Source organism: Rhipicephalus sanguineus, chromosome 1 (genome assembly GCF_013339695.2).
Source record: "Rhipicephalus sanguineus isolate Rsan-2018 chromosome 1, BIME_Rsan_1.4, whole genome shotgun sequence".
Classification (NCBI taxonomy): domain Eukaryota; kingdom Metazoa; phylum Arthropoda; class Arachnida; order Ixodida; family Ixodidae; genus Rhipicephalus; species Rhipicephalus sanguineus.
In genome coordinates, this window is record NC_051176.1 from 124,644,666 (window position 1) to 124,665,823 (window position 21,158).

The following is a 21,158-nucleotide window of genomic DNA, read 5'->3' on the forward strand; positions in this document are numbered from 1 at the left end:
TTAGTATGACTGAAGGAAATGCTTAAGCATGCTGCTGTTCAGAGAGTGCTCATGTAGTTGATTCCCTAAGTGTGGAAGTGTACAACTTGTGGAGACGATGGACACTGCATTTCTCTGTACCCGGGCAGATTAGCGAGTTTGTCATTTTCACATGAGAGGTAACTTTATAGTCACATGCTGTTATTTTTGTCTGCAGAAAATTTTTAATGGGTTACACAATGAAAGGAAATTGCATTTCTTTGTTTTTTAAAAGTGGCACTTGGAGGGTTCAGATGCGCGAGTAACACAAGTGTTATCAGTAAACAACATGCAAGGCTGGAGAAACACATTTGCTTTATTAATGAAGTTTTAAATAGCCCAACCTGTGGCAAATGCTGCCCTTTATTTTAACCCGCTACCTTTGTTACTGAGCCTTTTATTGTATCTGTCACTAGATTTTCGAGCAGTTCTGAATATCTACTTGACTGAAGCAAATGTGGTGCACTTCTGCTCCACCAACTTCAGCATTGCATTAAGTTCTATATTTCTGATATGTGTAAAACTAACTGTGTACACAACGTTGAGTGGACCACCCAGACAAGCAAAAAGTATATTAGACAGTGACTGTGTGCCTCGTGGAACAAGTGTGTTACTGAACATTGTCCTGTATCCATTGTACAGCATTTTATTGCAACCTTGTGTCATCAGAGTTGGTAGCCACATGTAGATTCATGAAAGGCACCGTTTGAGATGCCATATTCCAGTACATTCTGGACCATTTTCATAATTTGTTGCATCTATCTCCAACAGTCTGTTCTTGTACTCTGTTGTTTCAGAATGAATATAGGCAAACCTTTCCAGTTTGATTATTGCTTGCAATGCAAGCATAACCGGGCAATGGTGAATGTTAAAGTGGACACATTTGTTTCCTTTGACGATTCTGTATCATGCCAGTGCCATCCGTTGCTGAAAAACCCTATCTAAATTTTGTATTTCTTTTTTTCCTTATGCCAGTTAACACCACATTAGGTCGTAGGCAAAAAGTCCATTAATTGGAATTCAAAAAATATATATTGAAATACTGCCAAAAATTTGTTCTCCCAAACGTAATTAGCTTAGTCTAGTACGCACCATTGTACCAGTAGTATTCAAAACAGCAAGAGCAAAGATGGTTAGGCATGAACTGTAACAAATGTGAACAAAAAGTATGTCTGAACATGTTTGTTGTACCAAGTTTAAACATTTGCTACTGAAAGTAAGCATATTATTTTTCTGGTTCAAGATGGATGTAATAGCATTTCAAGAGTTAGGCATAAGTGTTGGGGTATAAAGTTTTAAGGGTGCAATATTTTTTAACAGTGTTCAGTCACACAGGCCATAGTGTTTTTATGGATCATTACAGTCTGTCACTGTGCTAGTTAATGTCGAGCATAACCTAACGCTGGGGGGGAATGCCACTACATCGGTGGAGGCTTGTGGGCACTATTTTGATCCCATGTTTTCAGGTCAGAGAAAGAAACCACAAGATGTCCCATACGTTTCAAAAGCTTCTACAAGCACACATACAAGCTACTGCTTCTCGACATTAACGATACTAGCCTATTCAGAGATATGGGCCCAGAACTTTGCAGTAGCAAATGCCATTGACCCCATTATTCTGGAGACTTCTATGCCGTCCAATGACCTGTTCTCTTGCGTTCAGTGCTGATGCTGATGTCTGTGGTTAGTAAAGAAAAAGAAGCATGCTTCCGTTATTGGCAGGAACTTTTAAGTATGCTTGTATTTATTAATTCAGTGTGATGTGTGGGAATCAATAAGTGAAAAGAAGCATGCTTCCATCACTGACAGGAACTTTAAGTATGCTTGTATTTATTACAACTAGTGGCGATGCCCACAGTAACGAATACAAGCATGTAGCCCTGTATTTAAATAGGTGTGCATATATGTAGAACTGTATGCCTGTGCTTATTGTAAATATTTCATGTGATTAAAGTTGCTTTCAACATTCTTGGTGCACTTGTCTGGTTAACCTTCATTTTGACAGCTTTCGAGAATTTGGCAAAGGTACCAGGTATTAAGGTGGTAAGTGACAAAAATTGAAACTACTTTTCAAAAAACTTGGCATGAGCCAGGATGTTAAAATCACAATGTTTGATCTTTCTCATCCATGCTCCAAGTTCTCCATTGTAAAGGAGTAAGGTGGGGCACCCCGCCTACGGCCTCGCATTTAATTTGTATTCGGGTGCTGGTGTCTCGGAAGTATGCAATTCTTACAAAAACTCAACACGCATATTTTCAACTACTACTGTTTAGTTAACTGCATCAATTAATACACACAGTAAAAGTAGGGAAGGAACACGTCAAACCAAACATCCTGCCTAGTTCAGTCGGCAATTCGTCAATGGCAGCTCTACATGGAAATCCGCCCAATGTAGTCGGGGTATAGCTGCTAGCAGCTGGCCCATCTGCCATCATTCGAAAAGAGGGTATTTATAAAAGCCAAGTCTGCACTGCACTTGTGAACTCCACTTGCTGCACATGACTACATGATTTGGCTGATGTCTTCTATCTGCAGAATGCTTTCTCATCAAGCCCGAGGAGTGGTTCATGATCTCTGTAGCAAACTTAAGTGTACTTGGTATGTGCTGCAAACAGCCTTGCTGGAAAGCTGCATGTATCAGTTTCAAGTGCTTTAGCTAGCACCAGGCTTTGAAAGTAGGATCCCATGCTTATGCCTAAGCATAGTTCATGTAATACACATAAGAACTGATGCACAAGCTTGTCAAGAATTACAAGTAAATGCGTAAATGTGCTTTTTTTTTTTACAAGTTGATAGAATGTAGCAATGTATGTTGCCTTTACATAGTCTTACCTTTTTCACTGGTTTGGAAACTACTTTTTCAAACATGCACATGGCAATGACACACACGTGGCAAACTCAAGGTACACCTTTAATGATGTATTTGGAAAACAAATTGTACATTCACTGTTGTGCCTTAAACAATATTAAAAATGGCTGCAGACCCACATCAGTACGGCTGTAAATACTTACATGAGGACTTGCTATTCAGCTCTTCCTATAAGCACCTACTAAAGACATGCGAGTTCCAGCAACAATGGGGCAACACACACACGTGCGACACAAAAGCAAAGACACTCCGCTCCTCTCTTTTCGTTAAAATAAACATGCAAAAGACATGCACTAGATGACATCAACAATAAACTTCACCGACATTTCATTCTTGGGCATGTTAGTTTTATATCACATACACATACTGGCAAGCAGTATATATATATATATATATATATATATATATTTATTTATATATAGTATTACTATTCTGAAAGGAGTTTTGCTGCTTGTGAATGTTAGTGCCCTATAAGTTTTTCTTTATCACAACTACCACTTCCAGAACATCTGGAAGAATAAAGCTATGATTTCGGGATATACTTCACTGAAAGGTTGCTGAAGTTGCCCTATAAATTTTAAGTTCTTGCAATATATTTACATCGCATTGTGCAAGACATATGTTAAAAGAAAAATCCTTTCACATTGGCCTTTGTAATATGTACAAAGCTTGCCAGGACATGTACATAGCACAAGCAACATGAAAGAAAAAATGACATTAATGCACCATGCATGGTATTCATAAGACATATGCCATGTATGTAGTTTGTGATAACTGTACAGCTCTGAAAAAAATTATTTCAGTAGACAGCTGCAAAGCATATTACCGAGCCTTTTGCATGCTTCAGCAGAAATAGCAATGCACACGACAAGCTGTGCAGTTTATGAGGCACCTTTGAGGCTTTGTGAAAATGACTGCAATGCTGGAAATTCCACGTGCTTACATTCTCCCAGACGCAAGATTTTACACTATGGGGTGCTGTAGTATAAAATGCAACACAAAAGCATCAGCTTATGACATTGACCTCCTCCTGTTTCTTGTTTAACAGGTTGAACACCGGTCATATTTTACAATAGATAAAAAAATGTGAATGAACATGCATCAGCCTTTTGTTTTATGCCAAAGAGCTACTAAACAATGGTTTCCTGAATTTTCACACAAACTTGATAATTAATTCATTGCATACAAACATAGTGATTGGTTACAGTTTGCTGTAACCAATCAATAAGCCTTTGCACACCAAGTTTAAGACCACAAATCACAAAAGAGGGGGTGGAAGAAACGGGATAGGACACTGACAACACAGAACTGAGGCTGAGCTGATACAGTGGATCCAGAGACTGAAGAGTGCAACATGAAAGGCAGATGTTATAATAATATGATAAAGGAGTATAAACATATTCCAGCAAATATCTCTCCATATTAGCTTGACTGGCCCATTAGTGATTCATGAAGTCTTGAATTTAAAAAATTGCATCACCTGAATCATCCTGCCTGGAAATATTGGTGCTCATTGCAGCTTCTAGTGAGCCCTGCACAATTTCAACAAGGAACGAATGAGCAAGATCAATACTAATTAACAATGCACACATTGTACTTGCCAATTATGGGAAGATTATGTGAATAAGTAAAGGCAAGGTAACAACCAAAGATATGGCAATTGCAAGTATTTATTCAAACAAAATATGCTAATTTTGTTAACAATGTAAATGTTGTGGTACAGTTGAGCCCACTTATTATGGTCCTGATCATAAGATGCTGAAAATGAGCGAAGATAGCATGAACGTCTGTCTCTATGCAAGCAGTGGCAACATTTGTCAAGCATAACAAACATGTGGACTAAAGACTGAAGAATGAATGTAAGTACCCAGTATAGTCGCATGCCTGGCTTGCCAAGTCCAGCATGCAATTCTGGCTGACAGCAGCAGCATGATGTGTTTACCAATGCACTAGTTTCAGAGACTGTGATGTCATGTCTCTGTGTCAAGGCCACTGTCCTTTGTTGCATCACGGCTGCCAGTGCATGAGGTTTTTTTTTAATGCTCAACATTGCGCAAACGGAAATGAATAAGCTCGTCAAACGTTGCTGGATTACAAGCACTTGCAGAAAGGACTTTGATCATGGCATTTACATATTATAGCACACAAAATGCTGTTGTTTGAAGCAAAATTGAGTAAATTGTCCAATGACCATTCTCAGATTCCTTTTTGCAACTTTCTGATGCACTAACATGTATGTAAATGCAATATAACTACACTGACAAGAAATGTGATCAACTGCACACCTGCCAGAGGTGAAAACAACATTTAAAAAGTGAAGAGAATGCAATCCTTGTGAGGCTGATTTGGTGAGCAACTCACTTTCCACTATTCACCACGTATACTCGTAAGCATTGACGAATTTCACACACTTGAGAAATGGTGCAACTGTTTGCGAGGAGCCAGTGGAGACTAAACAATGCTAATGCATTTAGCTGCGCTAGTACTGACTGAATGAATCCATTATACCAGTGAACACACACTACAGAATACACAGAACAGTTGTCCTGTGCCATTCTGCGTAGTCTATAGTGCATGTTCACTAGTATTATGGATTCATCAAGTCTGTTAATGCCAGCAGACGATGATGCCGATTGTTCTTTTTGTAATAAAGCAGTTTATTAAGTGAGAGGTGCTATATTCTGAAGTGCACTGCTTTAAGTTTAATACTTTGCTCAATCATATTCTAAAGGTCGAACTGTCAAATGTATAGTTGCATAACTGTAGCTATGACAGTGGCATTAAAAAGTACTTTGCCACAAATATACAGCTCACAGCATTTCTGTATGCACAGTCACCAGTGGTGATGACACTCGGTGATGCTGACAATCACAGAGTGAAACTTAGTAGTTTGTTGTGTATGCCATTTATTAATCTTGTGAGACAGATAAATGCGATTCTATGCAAGCAGGTTGGAAAACACTGCTGAAGCATAAAATATGCGGTGTAGTTTACTGTGTGCATGCTACATTGCAAACACAGAGCATATGGTGCAACAAATTCTAAAACATTGGTCTCACTTCAACTTAAACCACTTGACGGAAAGTTCTGACAAGTACTCAAGAACATATTAGTTTTGGTAGTGCAGGAAGTATCATGCCATGAATGGGCACCTACATAGTCTGTAAGCCATAAGGTCAACATTTTCAAATGAGTCTGTCCATTTATTCGTGCTCCTGAAACTCTCTGCTCTTTCTGTGCGACTGTCTGTGCTACAGCTTTTGAGTACATCAGTTATGACCACCCCATGTTGTGGACTGCTATAACACCTGGTCTATGGCAAAGACTTCTTTTACAGCACTTGTTAGCTGTAAAGAATCAGAAAATGAAGATTGTGATCTTCAAATCACAATCTGTAGAGTAATTGCTGCTAAAGTCCTGTGACGATGGGCAACTCCATCTCTTCCCTCTGTCTACGTGTTTCAAATGCATTTTATTTTGGAAAGCAAACAAAAAAGCATAACCAATGCACTTCATCAAAAAAAAAAAAAAAATTGCACTCCCTTTCAGGCTGTCAGCTTGGACGGAATGTTAGAACATAATGCCATGTGATAAAGTTTAATATGTATGTCCTTTATTTTTGCAGGTAGGAGGGCTATGACAATGCTATTGCACAGGTGCACAGCTTTCTGTTCTCGCTGAAGTTGCTGCAATTGGAAGCTGCATTAGCTCAGTGGCTTAGGCAGCATTTTGTGTGTGATAAGCGTTGAATGACTAGAAAAAATCCCATGCATATGCACCTGCCATAACCAAATGGTGACATATTTGAAACAATAGGCAATGGCGGACATGAATCAATGTAATGTCAAAGAGCGGAGGAAGTCTATATATAAGTGGGCTCAACTATATGTAGACATCTTCCTGCATGAACCACCACCATTTCACAATTGCAATGTCCAGTTATAGAAACCACTGTATCTTAGACCAGCTCAATCACAGCCGCAATTCACCGTATTAGGAAATGGTTGGCCTGCCTATTGGTATGCTAGTTTAAATATAGTTGAACCTCGTTATAACAATGAGTACAACAAATAAAACTGTGAAGCTTGCCATAGGCAAAATATGATATATAAATTACTGTCAAAAACTCATTTGATTCAGTTGGCAATTGGCACAGAAATAAAAGGCATACAATGTGTGAGAGGAGAGCAATGTAACATGGCGATACAACGAGGATTTGTGTCACACCCTTTCATCACTTGCTTGTCAAGCTATGTGCAAGAACATGATTGAATACTCGTGGTTTTGGGATGTAAAAGCCCAACAGTTATAAAGATGATCGAAGGCGACGTGACACAATGCACAGTCGGGGTGTTACACTCAATGCTGTGCACAAGCACTTTGAGTTAATAAACTCTTCTGGTGACAATGAAATGACATGGCATCAATATTCCATTGCAGCCTTTTAGTGTGGGAAACAACACAAGGACAGCGTTATATATGACAAAGACGGGTGCGAACTTCCAATAGGTTTATTTTCAGAAGCATCGCATGCTTCTGAAAATAAAGCATCACATGCTCCACATAGCACAAACATGTATGGAGTACAATATACACAGTGATAAAAGTGAACATTATCAAATGGCAATAAAAACACACTTCATAATCTGCATATGTTTGTGCTAAGTAATGACAACTTTGACAAGTGAATTAGTACACGCTGATTCTGCCTATATATTCATGCGATACTTTTGAACATACAAATGTTGGAAGTTAGCAACTGCCTTCGTCATATCTCGTGCTGTCCTTGTGTTATTCCCATGCCAAAAGGCTGAAATGATGACAATGAGTCCTGCTTTCAGCCGACTGTCTTTAAGCAAGAAAGCCATGGCCAGTGGCTGTGCCATGACTGCTTCTACAGCCATGCTAAAGCAGATTGATAACTGGGATTGAATAGCTTTGTACACAACATCTCATCCTGCACCAAATATTCCCATTATCAACATGAGACACTGTCATACCCAGCATAATTTGAAGCACCAAATAAAATATCTTTCTCTAATTGTTGAAACGTGGTCCCTCAATGAATTGCAAATGGAGGTTCAAAGAATACTAGACAAGAAGTACATAGGGGAAAGGTGAGCTTTTCTTCTGTGTGTAATTGAAGAGTGCATGCAGTATTTGTAAGGGAGAGTGAACTTGGCCTTTTCTGCACTTATTTTACAGATCATATCAAGTTCAAATTCAATAAAAGTGTAAGAAAGGACACCGTACCACTGCCTCGTGCTGAACAGCTTCTGCATGACATACGTGACACACATTTCCAGTATTCTACCAGTTCTGTCATGCAAAGGCTGAGGGTTTGGAGCAAAGCTTTAGTTTGAACTCCTTAGTCAGCCATACTTATGCAAGCATCTCTAGGCATGAAGAAGACAAAGACAAATAATACTGTAGGCACCCGTCCTGTCTACAGCGTTTTTTGTTTTTGTCTTCTACATGGCTAGACGTTTGCACAAGTGAGGGTTTCGTTTCGACTTGTGTCAAATTGTGCTTAGCTTTCATTTCCTTTTCACTTATTAACATTATGAACATAAACTTAAATTTAATTACTGGCTACTTAAAGAAATAAGTTTATTTCCTCTATGGTTTCCTTGGCTTTAATGTCTGCTAGCTTTACAAGGTAGCTACTTGAATATTAATTAAGCTTTTCTATTCCCATTTCTTCACAGCTTTAAGGTGTACATTGTCGCAGCTGTTGCAGCAATGACTGGCTGATCAGTATACAGGATTCCACACAATAACTTGCTTCACCAAGACACACAAAGGACCAGGAAATGCGGCTATTAAGCTATGGAGTCCTTGATCAGGCAACATTATCCCAGATACCATGGTTTAGTGGTTTAGCTGGGGCCTCTTATATTACATGTGCCAATCTAGAAACCATTTTAGCAGCACCTCTGCATCACCTGATTTAAGAGGCCACTGCTGAGCTGTCGCACTGTCATGTCACTACACCTGGCTATGGTCACCATAATGCTTGCAGTGCATCAGACTCGTACATGGGAGATTTACAAAATGCCTGCTGCATATGACAGCTTGTCACATATAGGAGGTGACAAAGAAAATGTGGTGGAAGAAAAGGAAGACGACAAGCATAGCATGACGTATAACCGTACGACCAGAAGAAGAGGAAAACGAGGTTGAAGATATAAAAGAAGGAGGTGACGAGGCCATAGGGGACCCGGAGTGTTCGAACGGCAGCGCGTGAGCTTGGAAAGCTGGGGACGAGCGTCGCCGGCCTGTGTTCCGGGCGCTCCGGCTCTTCCTCGTGCTACGGCATCGTACCGTAGCCACTGCCTGTTCGAGGACACGTCCACGGACCTGAGACTACCAGCAATGCCCAGGATGCGCCATCGGCTAGTGCACCGAGCGCACCGACCTACGGCACCGCTCCGTAGGCTTCGACCGAGCCAGTTTCTCCTCCCTGGAGACGCTGGCCATCTCAAGGACCTGCGATGCCCAGGTCACTGAACCTGGCCCTCATCTACAACGCCAGCCCGCATTCTGCCTCCGTTTAAGCCTGCAGCATCGACTCGGACGCCGACTTCAACGCCTGTGTCTCCGCAACGCCTCGCCTCTGGGATAGAACGCCGTGAGTGGTGCAAGCGATGAACGCTTCGTACTTTTAACTGTTTATTTCCATTACTCAACGGATAACTGAGTTTAGCGCTAGTTTTATTTAGCATATTCCTTTTTTAATGTTTGCTGTGGTTTGGGATAACAATGTGCGTTTTTCTTTTTGTGTGTAATTAAAATAGTTGTGTGCAACGCTCTCGCCTCGTCCGTTCTTTCTGGCCAGCTGTTGTCCGAAGATCCGTGACACAGCTGCTGGCCATGTGCTGCACAAAGGCACTCATAGATGTGCCCAGTGCATGTTTTACTTGGGAATTCAGTGCAACCTTAACATGCCCCAATAGATTTATTATGTAAAACTCAAAATGCACGTACCTTGTAAAACCTGATAAGAACAATATCAAAATACTGCTTCTAACATATACTATATCTGTGTTTGGCATAACGAGGTCCAACTATAGATTGTTGCTAAGGTGTGGGAAAAATTTAATGCTTTGAAACAACACCAGAACATCTTTGCTTTGATAACCAAGTATAACTATGAAAACCAAGTGTTATTTTTTCTATCTCAGCAGAAAAATCACACATGGCTGCCAATTAAAATCAGTGACCACAAAATTACTGTCGTAGTTTCTTCGGAACAAAGGGGAAAATAAAATGGCACTGCAGACATGGCCTGGCATTTTCACCATCACAGTACACACAGCATGGTTTACAGGCAACAATTAAGACTACACAAAGTAACACTCTCAAGACTGAAAAAACAGGCCTGGTTCTAGCACATCCTGTGAAATTAAGTAATATTTGCTCAAATAAGTTCAAAGCTCATCACCACGCAGCAATAAATAGCTAAATCCCTTTTAATATGCAAATAACTTAGCAGTTCACTGAATTTTCTATAAACCTAAACACCTAAAATCTGCACATTCTATCTTTTAGCACACCTGATATCAAAGCGTGTCCATATATGTGACAGCTGTTAGGAAAGTAAATGTTGCACTTCTTCGAGTGCAGCTAAAAAATTAAGTAATAGAGCATTAATAGAGCATACCTGACATTACATAGCTACCAGTGCATGTTTATGGCTGAACAACTGCGGACTGACATTGCATCACAGGCCTTGGTGAAAGATTCAGTGAACTGTCTGCCTCATGAGATCTAAAGCCCAGTTATCTGAGTGACCACTTATAAGCACCAGACATGCAATTATCTGCCCCTACCCGCATCCCCTTTTCTAGCCTTCTTTTAGTCACATCGGCAGCACTGTTTTGTTGCATGCAAACTTGCCCAAGGTGCAGCTTATACAAGATGTGAGAGCTGTTATTAGGAAAGAAGGTAACATGCCAACCTTAATGAATGTATATACGGATACAAAAGTAAACTGGACATGGTTAGAGGACCTATGTGCACTGGTGTACAAGGATGCAAAGGGCACTCCACATTTACAATTAAGTGTACGATTATTACAGCAACACAGTTACACTACGACTTCTCAATGACATTACAGTGTGTGTCAGTGCAGTTAGATAACAGCACCATATCCTGTTCTTTTGGATGCACTTCTGCACTGCACCAAGGAGTTCTGATGCAAGAGAAAGGTAACCCAGCAGACTCAATCCTGCCTTCTCGAGAGAAAAAAATAAGCCAATTAAGCAACTTAAGGAAGCTGCCCAAGAGACATACAAATGCAGCAACTGCCTGACACTACCACTGTTTCATATTGCAAACTTTCCCTTGAACTGAAAATCTGTAAAAAAGATTTTGGTTTCACTTCAAACAAAATAGTGCATAGCATTTCAATTGTGTTTTCATTGCGCTCAAAAATACAATATTTTGCGTTTTCATCCCATTCTGACACAGTGCTTAGAAGCATGACAAATGGATCCACAATTAGAAAAGCTTTTTAGGGCACGACCCCAAAAAATGTGAAACTTTTTAAGTAACCAACACATTGCTCTCCCAGAATGCAATGGACTGGTGCACTACTTGTACGGGTAATACGCGAGAAAATTTCCCCGATCTTCAACACTGCTGCGTTATTTGAAAATTGTAGGACCCCTGAAATAAATTTTCCTCAAACCTGAGGAACTTCAGGAACAAGTCAAAGTGGATGAAATAAATTTTTGAAAAGGGGCCAAATTCTAGGGTGAATGAATTGGTTCGAATAAAACAGAGTTCAAACTAAGGAAAACCCTTATGAATTTAGCGTGAAATTACCTGCATGGTAGTGTGCCTTAGCGCTGGGGCCTTATCACGTTTCTGAACAAGCACTGCTTGTGTTGGGGTTGATTAATCAGACGTGGAAGTGCCGTAGTAGATGAAGGAGGGGACGAGGCGTATGGGACTGCATGTCTCCTATAACCAGCCTGGCCATACGAGAGTGCACCGTAGTAGAAAAGTGGGGTAGGTGGGGCGGGTATTCTCTACCTTGCTAGTAACCTGCATTCTCTATCTTGCTGGTAATATGCTACAGGTGCAAAGGCAAGGTGAGCCTACATGGCTGGTTGCTTTGTGTGTGCCATCTTCCCGCAAGCCTAGTATAAGCGGTTGCATCATCTTAAGTTTCAGAGACAAGTTAAAGAGAGAGGCAATGCGACCTTTTTTTTGAAAGGCAGTCTGAAAAGCGAGAAATTTGGCTGGAAATAACCGTTGGGTGATTCTTAGAGCTAGAATTCTCAGGAGTTTTTCTCTATTAAAATACAACTTTACTAGGCCCAGCTGTGCCGGGCAAATTATTCGTTAATTCAAATGAAGAGATTTCAAGTTATCGGGATTCTCCTGTAATAGGATTGCAAAGCTTACTTTCACTGTTAACATCAAAGTCATCGATTTCCCTTACAAGGGGCCATGCCAAGGGCAGTGCGCAGCCTTTTTTCCATGGTTTGCTTATGGTAACCTTATGAGTGGGCCTCTGATAAAACTTTCTTGCAAGAAAGCTCCTTTCTTGCACAAAGCAAGAAAGGAGCAATGAAAGGACATGTTGAAAAGTATGACTTCCTCATTTCCTAGTTATCCTTGATAGACTAACCAGGGCGTGCAAATGTGCATAGGTAATTCAAAGAAAGAAAAAACGATCGCTCAGTGGCTGGTGTCAATGGGCTGCTGCCAGCTGACAGCGCCAATTAGAAGTTGCAAAAATGGCATGGAGAAGACCTCTCTTTGAAAAGTGGGGGCAATGATATCTTTATGCGCTGCTTCATACAGTGCCTAGAACTACAAACCTGCATTTTATCCACAGAATATGTTAACTCAACGACCTGCACGAGGTCATTCTGGGCACCCCAAGCTAGGCATAAAATTCAATGGCATAAAATTCAATGCATAAAATTTAATGGCAATAAGTTTAGTTTCAGTCTGCTGGGCACCATTCCACATATGGAACACCTTGGACAGGAAGGGTTAGTTTAGAACGGCTCAAACGTTTTTGGCAACATTGCATAAATGGTAGTCCCAAGTCTGGCAAAGTTCATGAAAAAAAAGAAAGGGTCTTGCATGGTTACAGGTCAATAAATAGATAGAGCACTATATAAATCAGAAGTCAAAAACACTTTGAGGCTTGCATACTTTTCACATCTGCAAGGGCAAGAGAGCCCGAAGATAAATTTTACACAGCTAAATGACAAGAATAAATTATTGGCAATATTAACACACCTATACAACAACAAAAAAATCTAATAAAATAATTGCACTCTGAAGGTTGACATTGCCCTACTGTTCGCGGTGGCTGCAAAAGCACCAGTGATTGCCTTGCCTTATAATGACTTAATAAAGAAAACACTCTATATGGTCCACGGCTGTCACAGCCGTACACTACATAGATTATAGGAAAATCTTAAAATCTATAATCATAAGAGCATAAAATTAAAAGCACTAATGAAATGAACATGAGTAAACATAAAACTGCATAAGCCTGGTTTTAAAACAGCACTAAGGGCTCTGAAATGGCTGATCTGGTAAATGAACTAAGCAAGCAGGCACCATGAAGGGATGCACACGATAAATGCCAAGTGTAAATAAGTGCTCAGCTGTAGTCTTTCTTCTTTTGGCCTGCTCGTGGCTTGATGTTCTCAGAGATCTCCCACATCGCATCCTCTGAGAGGTAGTCTTCGAAATTGTTGAAGAAGTCGATGATTTGCTCATTGCGCTTAAATGTAAATGGCCTGCAAGGCAGAGCACAACAAGAGTCAAGCATGTTTGCAATTCTCGCACAATAGACAATGAGCATGCATCATATCCTACTTCCAGCTTTATTATCCACTACAATTTAGAGGCTTTATAACAATGTGCACTCCCACTGTTTATCATCCAGGAGCAAATGAACTGAATTAAATATTACTAAATTTGTAGCAATTATTTTTTCAATTCAATCCATTCTGTTTGCCTTCTGTCACCAGCACATCCTTGCTGCTACATGCTCTTTCTGCTAGGGCTAGCCATTCAACAAGATCAAAAAGAAAAAGATAAATTAGAACTGAAAGAAAACAACTGTTAAAAGACGTGGTACTGGGATTCCAAAGCTTGAAACTTAGTAGCTGAGCTTTGCATGATAAATGCCAAAACAGCTGCACAGGCCTACTGCAGGTGAGAACTCGCAGCAGGTGCGTAGGAAAATTGTTAGCATGCAGTAGACCATGCAGACATCTGTCCAAGATCCTGCGAGGGCTTCAAAGGGACCCTGCAACACTTTTCCAGCATAGTCATAAAACACTGCCGATTGGTAGTCGAGGCTCCTGAGAACACGCGAGCCAAATATTATAGCACAGCACGTGGCCTGAAATTTACAGTAAACTTTAAGTCAGCTAGAAATCGTTCCCTCTTCTCTCGACAAATGATGCCATAAACCCAAATGACTGCGCCATGAACCCAAAGTTCACGGCCATTGGCTGATTTGAGCATCGTAAGCTACATAGTTATTGTAGCGGCCGTGGAATGCCGCCACGTGCCCCCGCTCGTGATCACACTGAAAGTAAGCCGCGCATTCGAAGAAAAAAAGGAAAAGAAAGTGGTCAAGGTCATGATGTGCGCCAACGAAAGGACACACCTTCTTGACCCCTTGTTTAACATTCTTTGAACTTTCTCTCTAAAATTCCACGAGTTTAATCTAAAATCAGTTCAGTGGTTGCCTCATAAAAGAGTATTTCAGCATTCTACATGCAAATGAATGGGAATATCGTAGGTGGCCCAGAGCTAAAGTTTCCTACACCTCAGTTTGAAATAATCATGAATAATAGGTAAACATGCAAAATTGGACATGTTCAAAATATCACAGATGATGTGACAAACTACTTGCTTTTTCTTGAAGCATCTCATAGGCTCAAGAATGTGAAATTGCTGCCAGCATTTAGTGAAGTTCACAATGGCGTCTGTGATATAATCAGTGTTTCCCACATGCACGAAAGTCAAATCTTGCAGTATCAGACCACTGAAACAAAAAATGCAGCATTTAACAATGCATCCTGCAAAGAAATATACATAAATGCAAAATAGAACACCACAGAAAGCAGCTTTAAAGACCTTACTTACTAAAGTGAAGCCCTTTCTGATGCCTATAAGCTTTGAAAAGACAAAAAGAAATAAAAATACTAGACAGTGGATAGGTGTAACAGACCTAACAATGTTGGAATACACTGCCTTTTGGCATTTGGCGCAACGTATTGCAATACCAACAATGGCGACAGTTAAATCTTAATATATAACAAACACGGTTATATAACAAATTATAATAATAATTGCTGGGGTTTAACATCCTAAAACCACGATATGATTATGAGAGACGCCATAGTGGAGGGCTCTGGAAATTTCGACCACCTTGGGTTCTTTAACGTGCACCTAAATCTAAGTACACAGGCCTCAAGCATTTTCGCCTCCACTGAAAATGCAGCCGCTGCGGTCGAGATTCGATCACACGACCTTCGGGTCAGCAGTCGAGCACCTTAACCACTAGACCACCGTGGCGGGTATATATAACAAATTATAGGATGTTGAAGTAAATGAGCAATTTGCCTGTTCATGCTTTATTTATAATAAAACCAAGAATGTGGAATCTGACACAGTGCTGGTTACAACAAAGCAAATTTTTGTTTCCACATGGCTCAAAATATTGTCACAGTTTATGCTTCACTTTATAATCCTGCGCCATGGTCCTCCATGTGCCGTCATTAGCAACCACAGACGTTAGTCCATCGCCGACGTCGTTTAAGAAATCCTGCGTCTGTCTGCCTGCTAGTTCTGCCATGACACCCTCTATCACCCACAGACCAATGGCCTTGTAGAGCGTACCAACAGGACTCTAACGAACCAGCCATCAATTTATATAGATTCCAAGCACAAAAACTGGGGCTAAGTACTCTTCTACATCACCTACGCGTACAACACCGCAAAACATGAGACGGCAGGATACCCTCCCTTTTTTCTGCTTTACACTCGCTCCCCTAGCAGCTGCCACGACACTATTCTGCCTTTTACGCTGGATGTGGAAACAGTTGCTAAGTCACTATGCCACGCTGAAGAAGCCAGTTGCATTGCATGCCTCCGAACCACGGCATCTCAACAGCGCTCTAAGACCCGTTACAACGCCCAACATCACTCCATTTTTTTATACAAAAAGTAACCTCGTGTGGTTGTGGACACCATTCCACAAACATATTTGTGCCAGAAGTTCTTGGCCCGCTACTGTGGTCCAATTGTAATTCTCAACCACCTCAGTGACATTGCATATGTAATCTCTAGCGCCACAAGCAGCTTGCCACTCTAGCAAGACACAGCTGATACACGTCACGCGCCTTATACCTTATTACTGTCAACCTTTCGAATGACTCGCCCCAAGGGCAATGTCTGCGAGTGTGAACGTGAAACATGATAGCAGGGGGTAGAGGAAGAGCAGCCTGTTTTCGCTCTGAGCTATACCAATGCATTCTGCATCCTGTAAATAAAACATATACTTTGGTAGAGAAAACCAGATCAAAACAGTTGCCTATAGCTTGTGTGTCAGGTAAACTAAAATGAATGACTGTCCGGAAGAGTATGGCAAGGAGGAGGAACTTCGTGTGCGTTGTAGCATGCCGTGACAAATGTGTGACACCATGCCTCCTGACAAACATAAAGCAGCTTTCACTGCACAATGTAATCAGCCACATTAAAACAGAGGGGACTAAGATTGCATAGGACCCACTGAAGGCGAAGTAGTAATATGTTAAACACCTCATCATCTACTGTAACACTGGCTTTTGCACAGCTGGTGTTTGTGACAGTGGCACAGGCCGATTTCAAGGGTCTGGGGGAAGTGCTTTTTACAACAGCTCCTAAACTGGCTCCGTGCAAAGGTAAAATGTCGCAAAGGAACAACATGCCACACGCTTCCACCAGCCTCATTTAGTAACACAGCTTTTGATACTGCACAAAATGAAGAAAGCCCCTTATCTTGGCCAATGTCAGGACCACTTGTGATCCTGGTATGCATTCTGGTCTGATGGCATGAGAACACTTGTTCTGAGCTTTTTTTCTTAGTAATGGAATGGCTCTCCAGCAGAACACAGGAAGGGCAAAAGAAGGACAAGTGTGTGATGTGTCCATTAATGAGGTGGCATGATGGCGATTGATACACACTTATTGGTGCAATGCCAACTGAGGCTAACGCTGTCACTCCCCACCAACCTGCACCTACCCTCCTTGCTACATAATGTGGTAACATCTCTCAACCCCCACAACACACCCATACACTTCCCCCTCCCTCTCTTCTCTGCTCCACTAAACACTCCTCATATTCAATTGCCCTCGCCATGTCTAATCAAATAAAAGGGTTGTATACTGTTAGAAGATAAAGAGAAAGGAAGGACAGACAACTACAAAATCCCTTAAAAGAGCGCAAGAAAGTTATCGCAACAAGACTATGCACTAGGATGAGCACAACTTTTACATTAATTAGAAAAAACTGCACGAAAACCATAGGACACACACGAAGGGGACGCACACAGCGCTGTGTACGTTCCCTTCCTGTGTGTCCTGTGATTTTCGCGCTGTTTTTTCAACACAACAACCACCATCCCTAATAGATTGGTGTTTAAGCCTTATTTTAAATAGTGTGTGAGAGGCATGGTGAAACATTTGCAACACTATATCATTGCAAAGCTTCATTCCCCATACTGTTCAAAATTAAAGACAGTGAAAAGGCTTCACATTTGTGGGGATTAAGAGTGCCTCCCCTTTGTGCCTCATCCTCCAGCTGGCGTATCGTGCCGACCCCGAGCAGCTTGATCGCCAGGAACCGCTACGAAACGGCAGCTATGTGGCCATGACACTGGGCTTAGTTTCCCATGCAAGCCATGCTTCTCCCTCCCAGCAGTGAGACGGCAGAATGCCACACACTGCACTAGCATATATCATGTTGCGCCCTAGCTCATTTGCTGCCCACGAAGGACCTTGGACCCACTCTCCACCCGAGCTTTCTTCTGGCTGGCCGCTAGGTCGCTGCAGGGAGATGCTCACAGGCCTGCACCGAGTTGGCTACCTGCTGCCTTTGCAGGCAACTTCTTGTTCATGCACTCTGTGAACCCCCTGTATGGTAGCCAATAGCGCCGCAGGCACACATATTCGATCGGTCTTGTGGGGGATTCCCTTTTGGCCTGCATTTTGTGACTGTGCCACGTCTGGGATTATTAACTCACATTTATTGCAATCTGCCTTGGGTGCCTTTTCTGCACCTTGTCCAAGAGTCGAGCAACCTGACTGCAGCGTCTTTGTGCACTGGTGGTTGAGGAACATAGTCCCTTTCTTGGGTGCGCTCGTTGGGTAAGCCTCGCGCAAACCTGTCTCCACATAACTGGTGCCACCTGTCATGCTCTGCCCATCGCATGAGGTCCTGTGTACCTGTTGGAGCAGAGACCCTACTCTCTTCCATGCTGTTTACTGGCCCCTTTGGGCCTGGCACGCATGGAAGAGAACAGTCACGCTACCCTCTAACAGCCGTGCCTACCTCGGAGCAATTGCCACAGCACACAACTGCTCCCAAAAGTCTCGTTGGAAGTGGTGCACTTGCAGCCTTGTGCTCTTAGACCCCCCCGAGTACCCTCAGCCAAGCACACCAAGTAGCCTAAGGGTGCCTTTTCCTGAGTGCAGCAGTTATTCCGACCACACAAGCACCTCGCAGTATCTCGAGGCACTGCACCGCTATCAAGAGGCAATGTGGCTGAACGAAAGCGTAATGTTAGGCATCATTTTGCCTGCATTACTGACAGCCCAAGCGGCATGGTGGTACAGACTTGTGGGCCACCAAGCTTGGCTGATGAAGGAGTGTAGGGTGCTCTTACATCAAATTCCTTCCTTACAACTATGAGCGCAGCGTGCATCGTGAGCCAGAGCTTTGCACACAGCATCCCAACGAATCTGCTCGAGTACATCAGGGCTATGCAGAAGCCCTACCTTCTTGCCAACCCTATGGCATCCAACGCTGAGAAGGTAGAGCAAGCCATCCGCCAGGCTCATCCAAACTTTGCTGCTTACCTTTGGCAAAGGTTGGATGAGCCCTGAACCCGTCTCCACACATTATAATGTGGCTTCCATGTTGATTGTTTTCAAGTGGACATCAGAGAGGATTCTAAATGACTAGCAAGTGTTGAGAGGTCCTTGACAGCTAAACATTTCGGAACCATAGAAACAGACAAATGCCTTAAGGCACTACGTACCACAACTCTTCAACACTACCACTGCAACATGCACAAATGCCAAAATGAAAGCTTGCATACATACATAAGCAACACAGAACGAAAACATAGCACCAATTAATTAATGGTACTTGTAAATGCTATAATCAGTCTTCATTACATCAACCGCAAATGTTCTTTATAGCTTATGTTTTATAAGCACTTACATGTAAGGAATACATGGTGGTGTTGTCTCTGCCAGAGCTTGTCTATATGCACGAAAAGATGATGAGCTATCTATCAAGGCGCAGTACTCCTTGAGGCCCTGGAAAAAGTACCAAGATGTGTGCATAAAGTGACATCCAGACATAACGAAATAGAAGAACAACAAGAGCAGAACATTTCAAAGTGCCAGCGTTAAACGCTATATTTACCTCAGTGATATTTTTCTGCCACTCGAGACGGCGGATTGGTGCAGAATCCAGTGCCGACAGGATGGCCAGGTAAGAATTGAAGTTGTTGATCTTACGCAAGTGCTTCATGATTTTGATAAACTTCACCACCACTCTCTCGCGCTCTTTCGCGTCACACTGCTTCAAGATGCAAGAACGTGCCCTGGCAGGAAGAGAATAAAGTGAAGTGGAAAAATATGAGAGACATGTTTGGAAAAACATTATACAGTGAACTCTCAATTGAGTGAACTTCAAGGGACCCAAGGAAATAGTTCACTTAAGTGAAAGTTCACTAAACTGAATATTCACTAGAATATGGAACAGCATTGGGCACAGCAGACAATAGGGTAAAAAGTGCGAAATGCAATTTATTTTGAAAATAAATCTGTAATTTTCATTTGGACTGGTGCCCTTAAAGTGCAAGAAGAGACAAAGCTTTCCAGAGAGTCTACGTTTCTGTGCACTGCCTCTGGCACAGCTTGTTGCTGAGACACGAAGTCTCGCAACTTTCTAACATACTCTACCGCCTCGGCTAGAGTTAAAGGATTTGAACCTGCCTCAGCCGTTACGACTTCCTCGTCGCACTCTTCTTCTTCTGGTTCCGGACGAACACTCGAAACAATTTCCAAATCAGATAGTTCTGCACAAGTGACAAGATCACTGTCACACTGCACATAGTCCTCAAATGAAGCACCACTGTCAATGTCCAGCTGTGTCGCGCCGCCGCCGATGGATGGGCGATTTAGTGGCGGCTCGCATCGGCTATGCCAGTGCTGCAGTGCACAAAACTTCGTTGAATTGATTTAAAAAGTGAGCCTGGGTCCGCGGATCGAGTTCGTTCAACTGAAAAATTCACTACTCTGAAATTCGTTTGACTGAAAGATTTTTGCATAGAATGCATAAGAAAATCGCCGGGGATTTTCTAAAAGTTCGTTATTCTGAAATATTCGTTAAACTGACGTTCGTACAAGTGAGAGTTTACTGTATATAACAAACTTCAACATAATGAAATGCTTGACACAACAAAGTATTTAACTTTTCATAAGTTCATCTCTATAAAATGCCATGTATGTTTAACTTGACAGAATGGCTGATTGGCCGAGTTGGTGATTCATGATATTTACGTGTTATGTGCTTGTGTGTCAAGTACACTTAACCTCAATAAAACATAGAAAGTTTATCTACGATTTCAATTTAATGAAGTTTGACTGCTGCCGCAAAGGAAGACCGAGGCTATAAATTGAAACTCTTGCTGGTGCCAGCAGTCAAATGGTCAAGTTACACTCAATTTCGGCAAAAGTATATTTTAAAATTGCGCACCGTGCTACAGAGAGTTGCCGCCAAAGCAGAGCACATCACTGGGGGGCAAGGGGGAACCTGAATTCTCTACTCCTTGCCTCCCAATGGGAGAGGTGTAGCCAGCACCCTAGCGCATCTATGCAGATGCATACAAAGTTTCATATACGGGATCTCGCTCGATTCTCCGAACATAATATGCATGTGATGTTGCAAAACCAAAAACATGGCCATTATGACCAAAGGTGCCGTAATTCAGGTTGTCGCAATGC

General features: G+C 41.9%; 1 protein-coding gene across 3 annotated transcripts in view; it reads right to left on the minus strand.

Moving 5' to 3' along the window:
- Positions 1-2,913: 2,913 nt before the first annotated feature.
- The window catches only part of LOC119397399 (guanine nucleotide-releasing factor 2), a 96,479-nt gene continuing 78,234 nt past the window's right edge, over positions 2,914-21,158 (minus strand). For all 3 annotated transcript variants that reach the window (XM_037664829.2, XM_049416276.1, XM_049416275.1), the window contains 4 exons: positions 19,573-19,753; positions 19,366-19,463; positions 14,791-14,922; positions 2,914-13,660 (listed from right to left, as the gene is read on the minus strand). In XM_037664829.2, the coding sequence (XP_037520757.1) occupies positions 13,522-13,660; positions 14,791-14,922; positions 19,366-19,463; positions 19,573-19,753 (550 nt within the window). In that variant the 3' untranslated portion in view covers positions 2,914-13,521. The remainder of the gene's footprint in view (positions 13,661-14,790; positions 14,923-19,365; positions 19,464-19,572; positions 19,754-21,158) is intronic.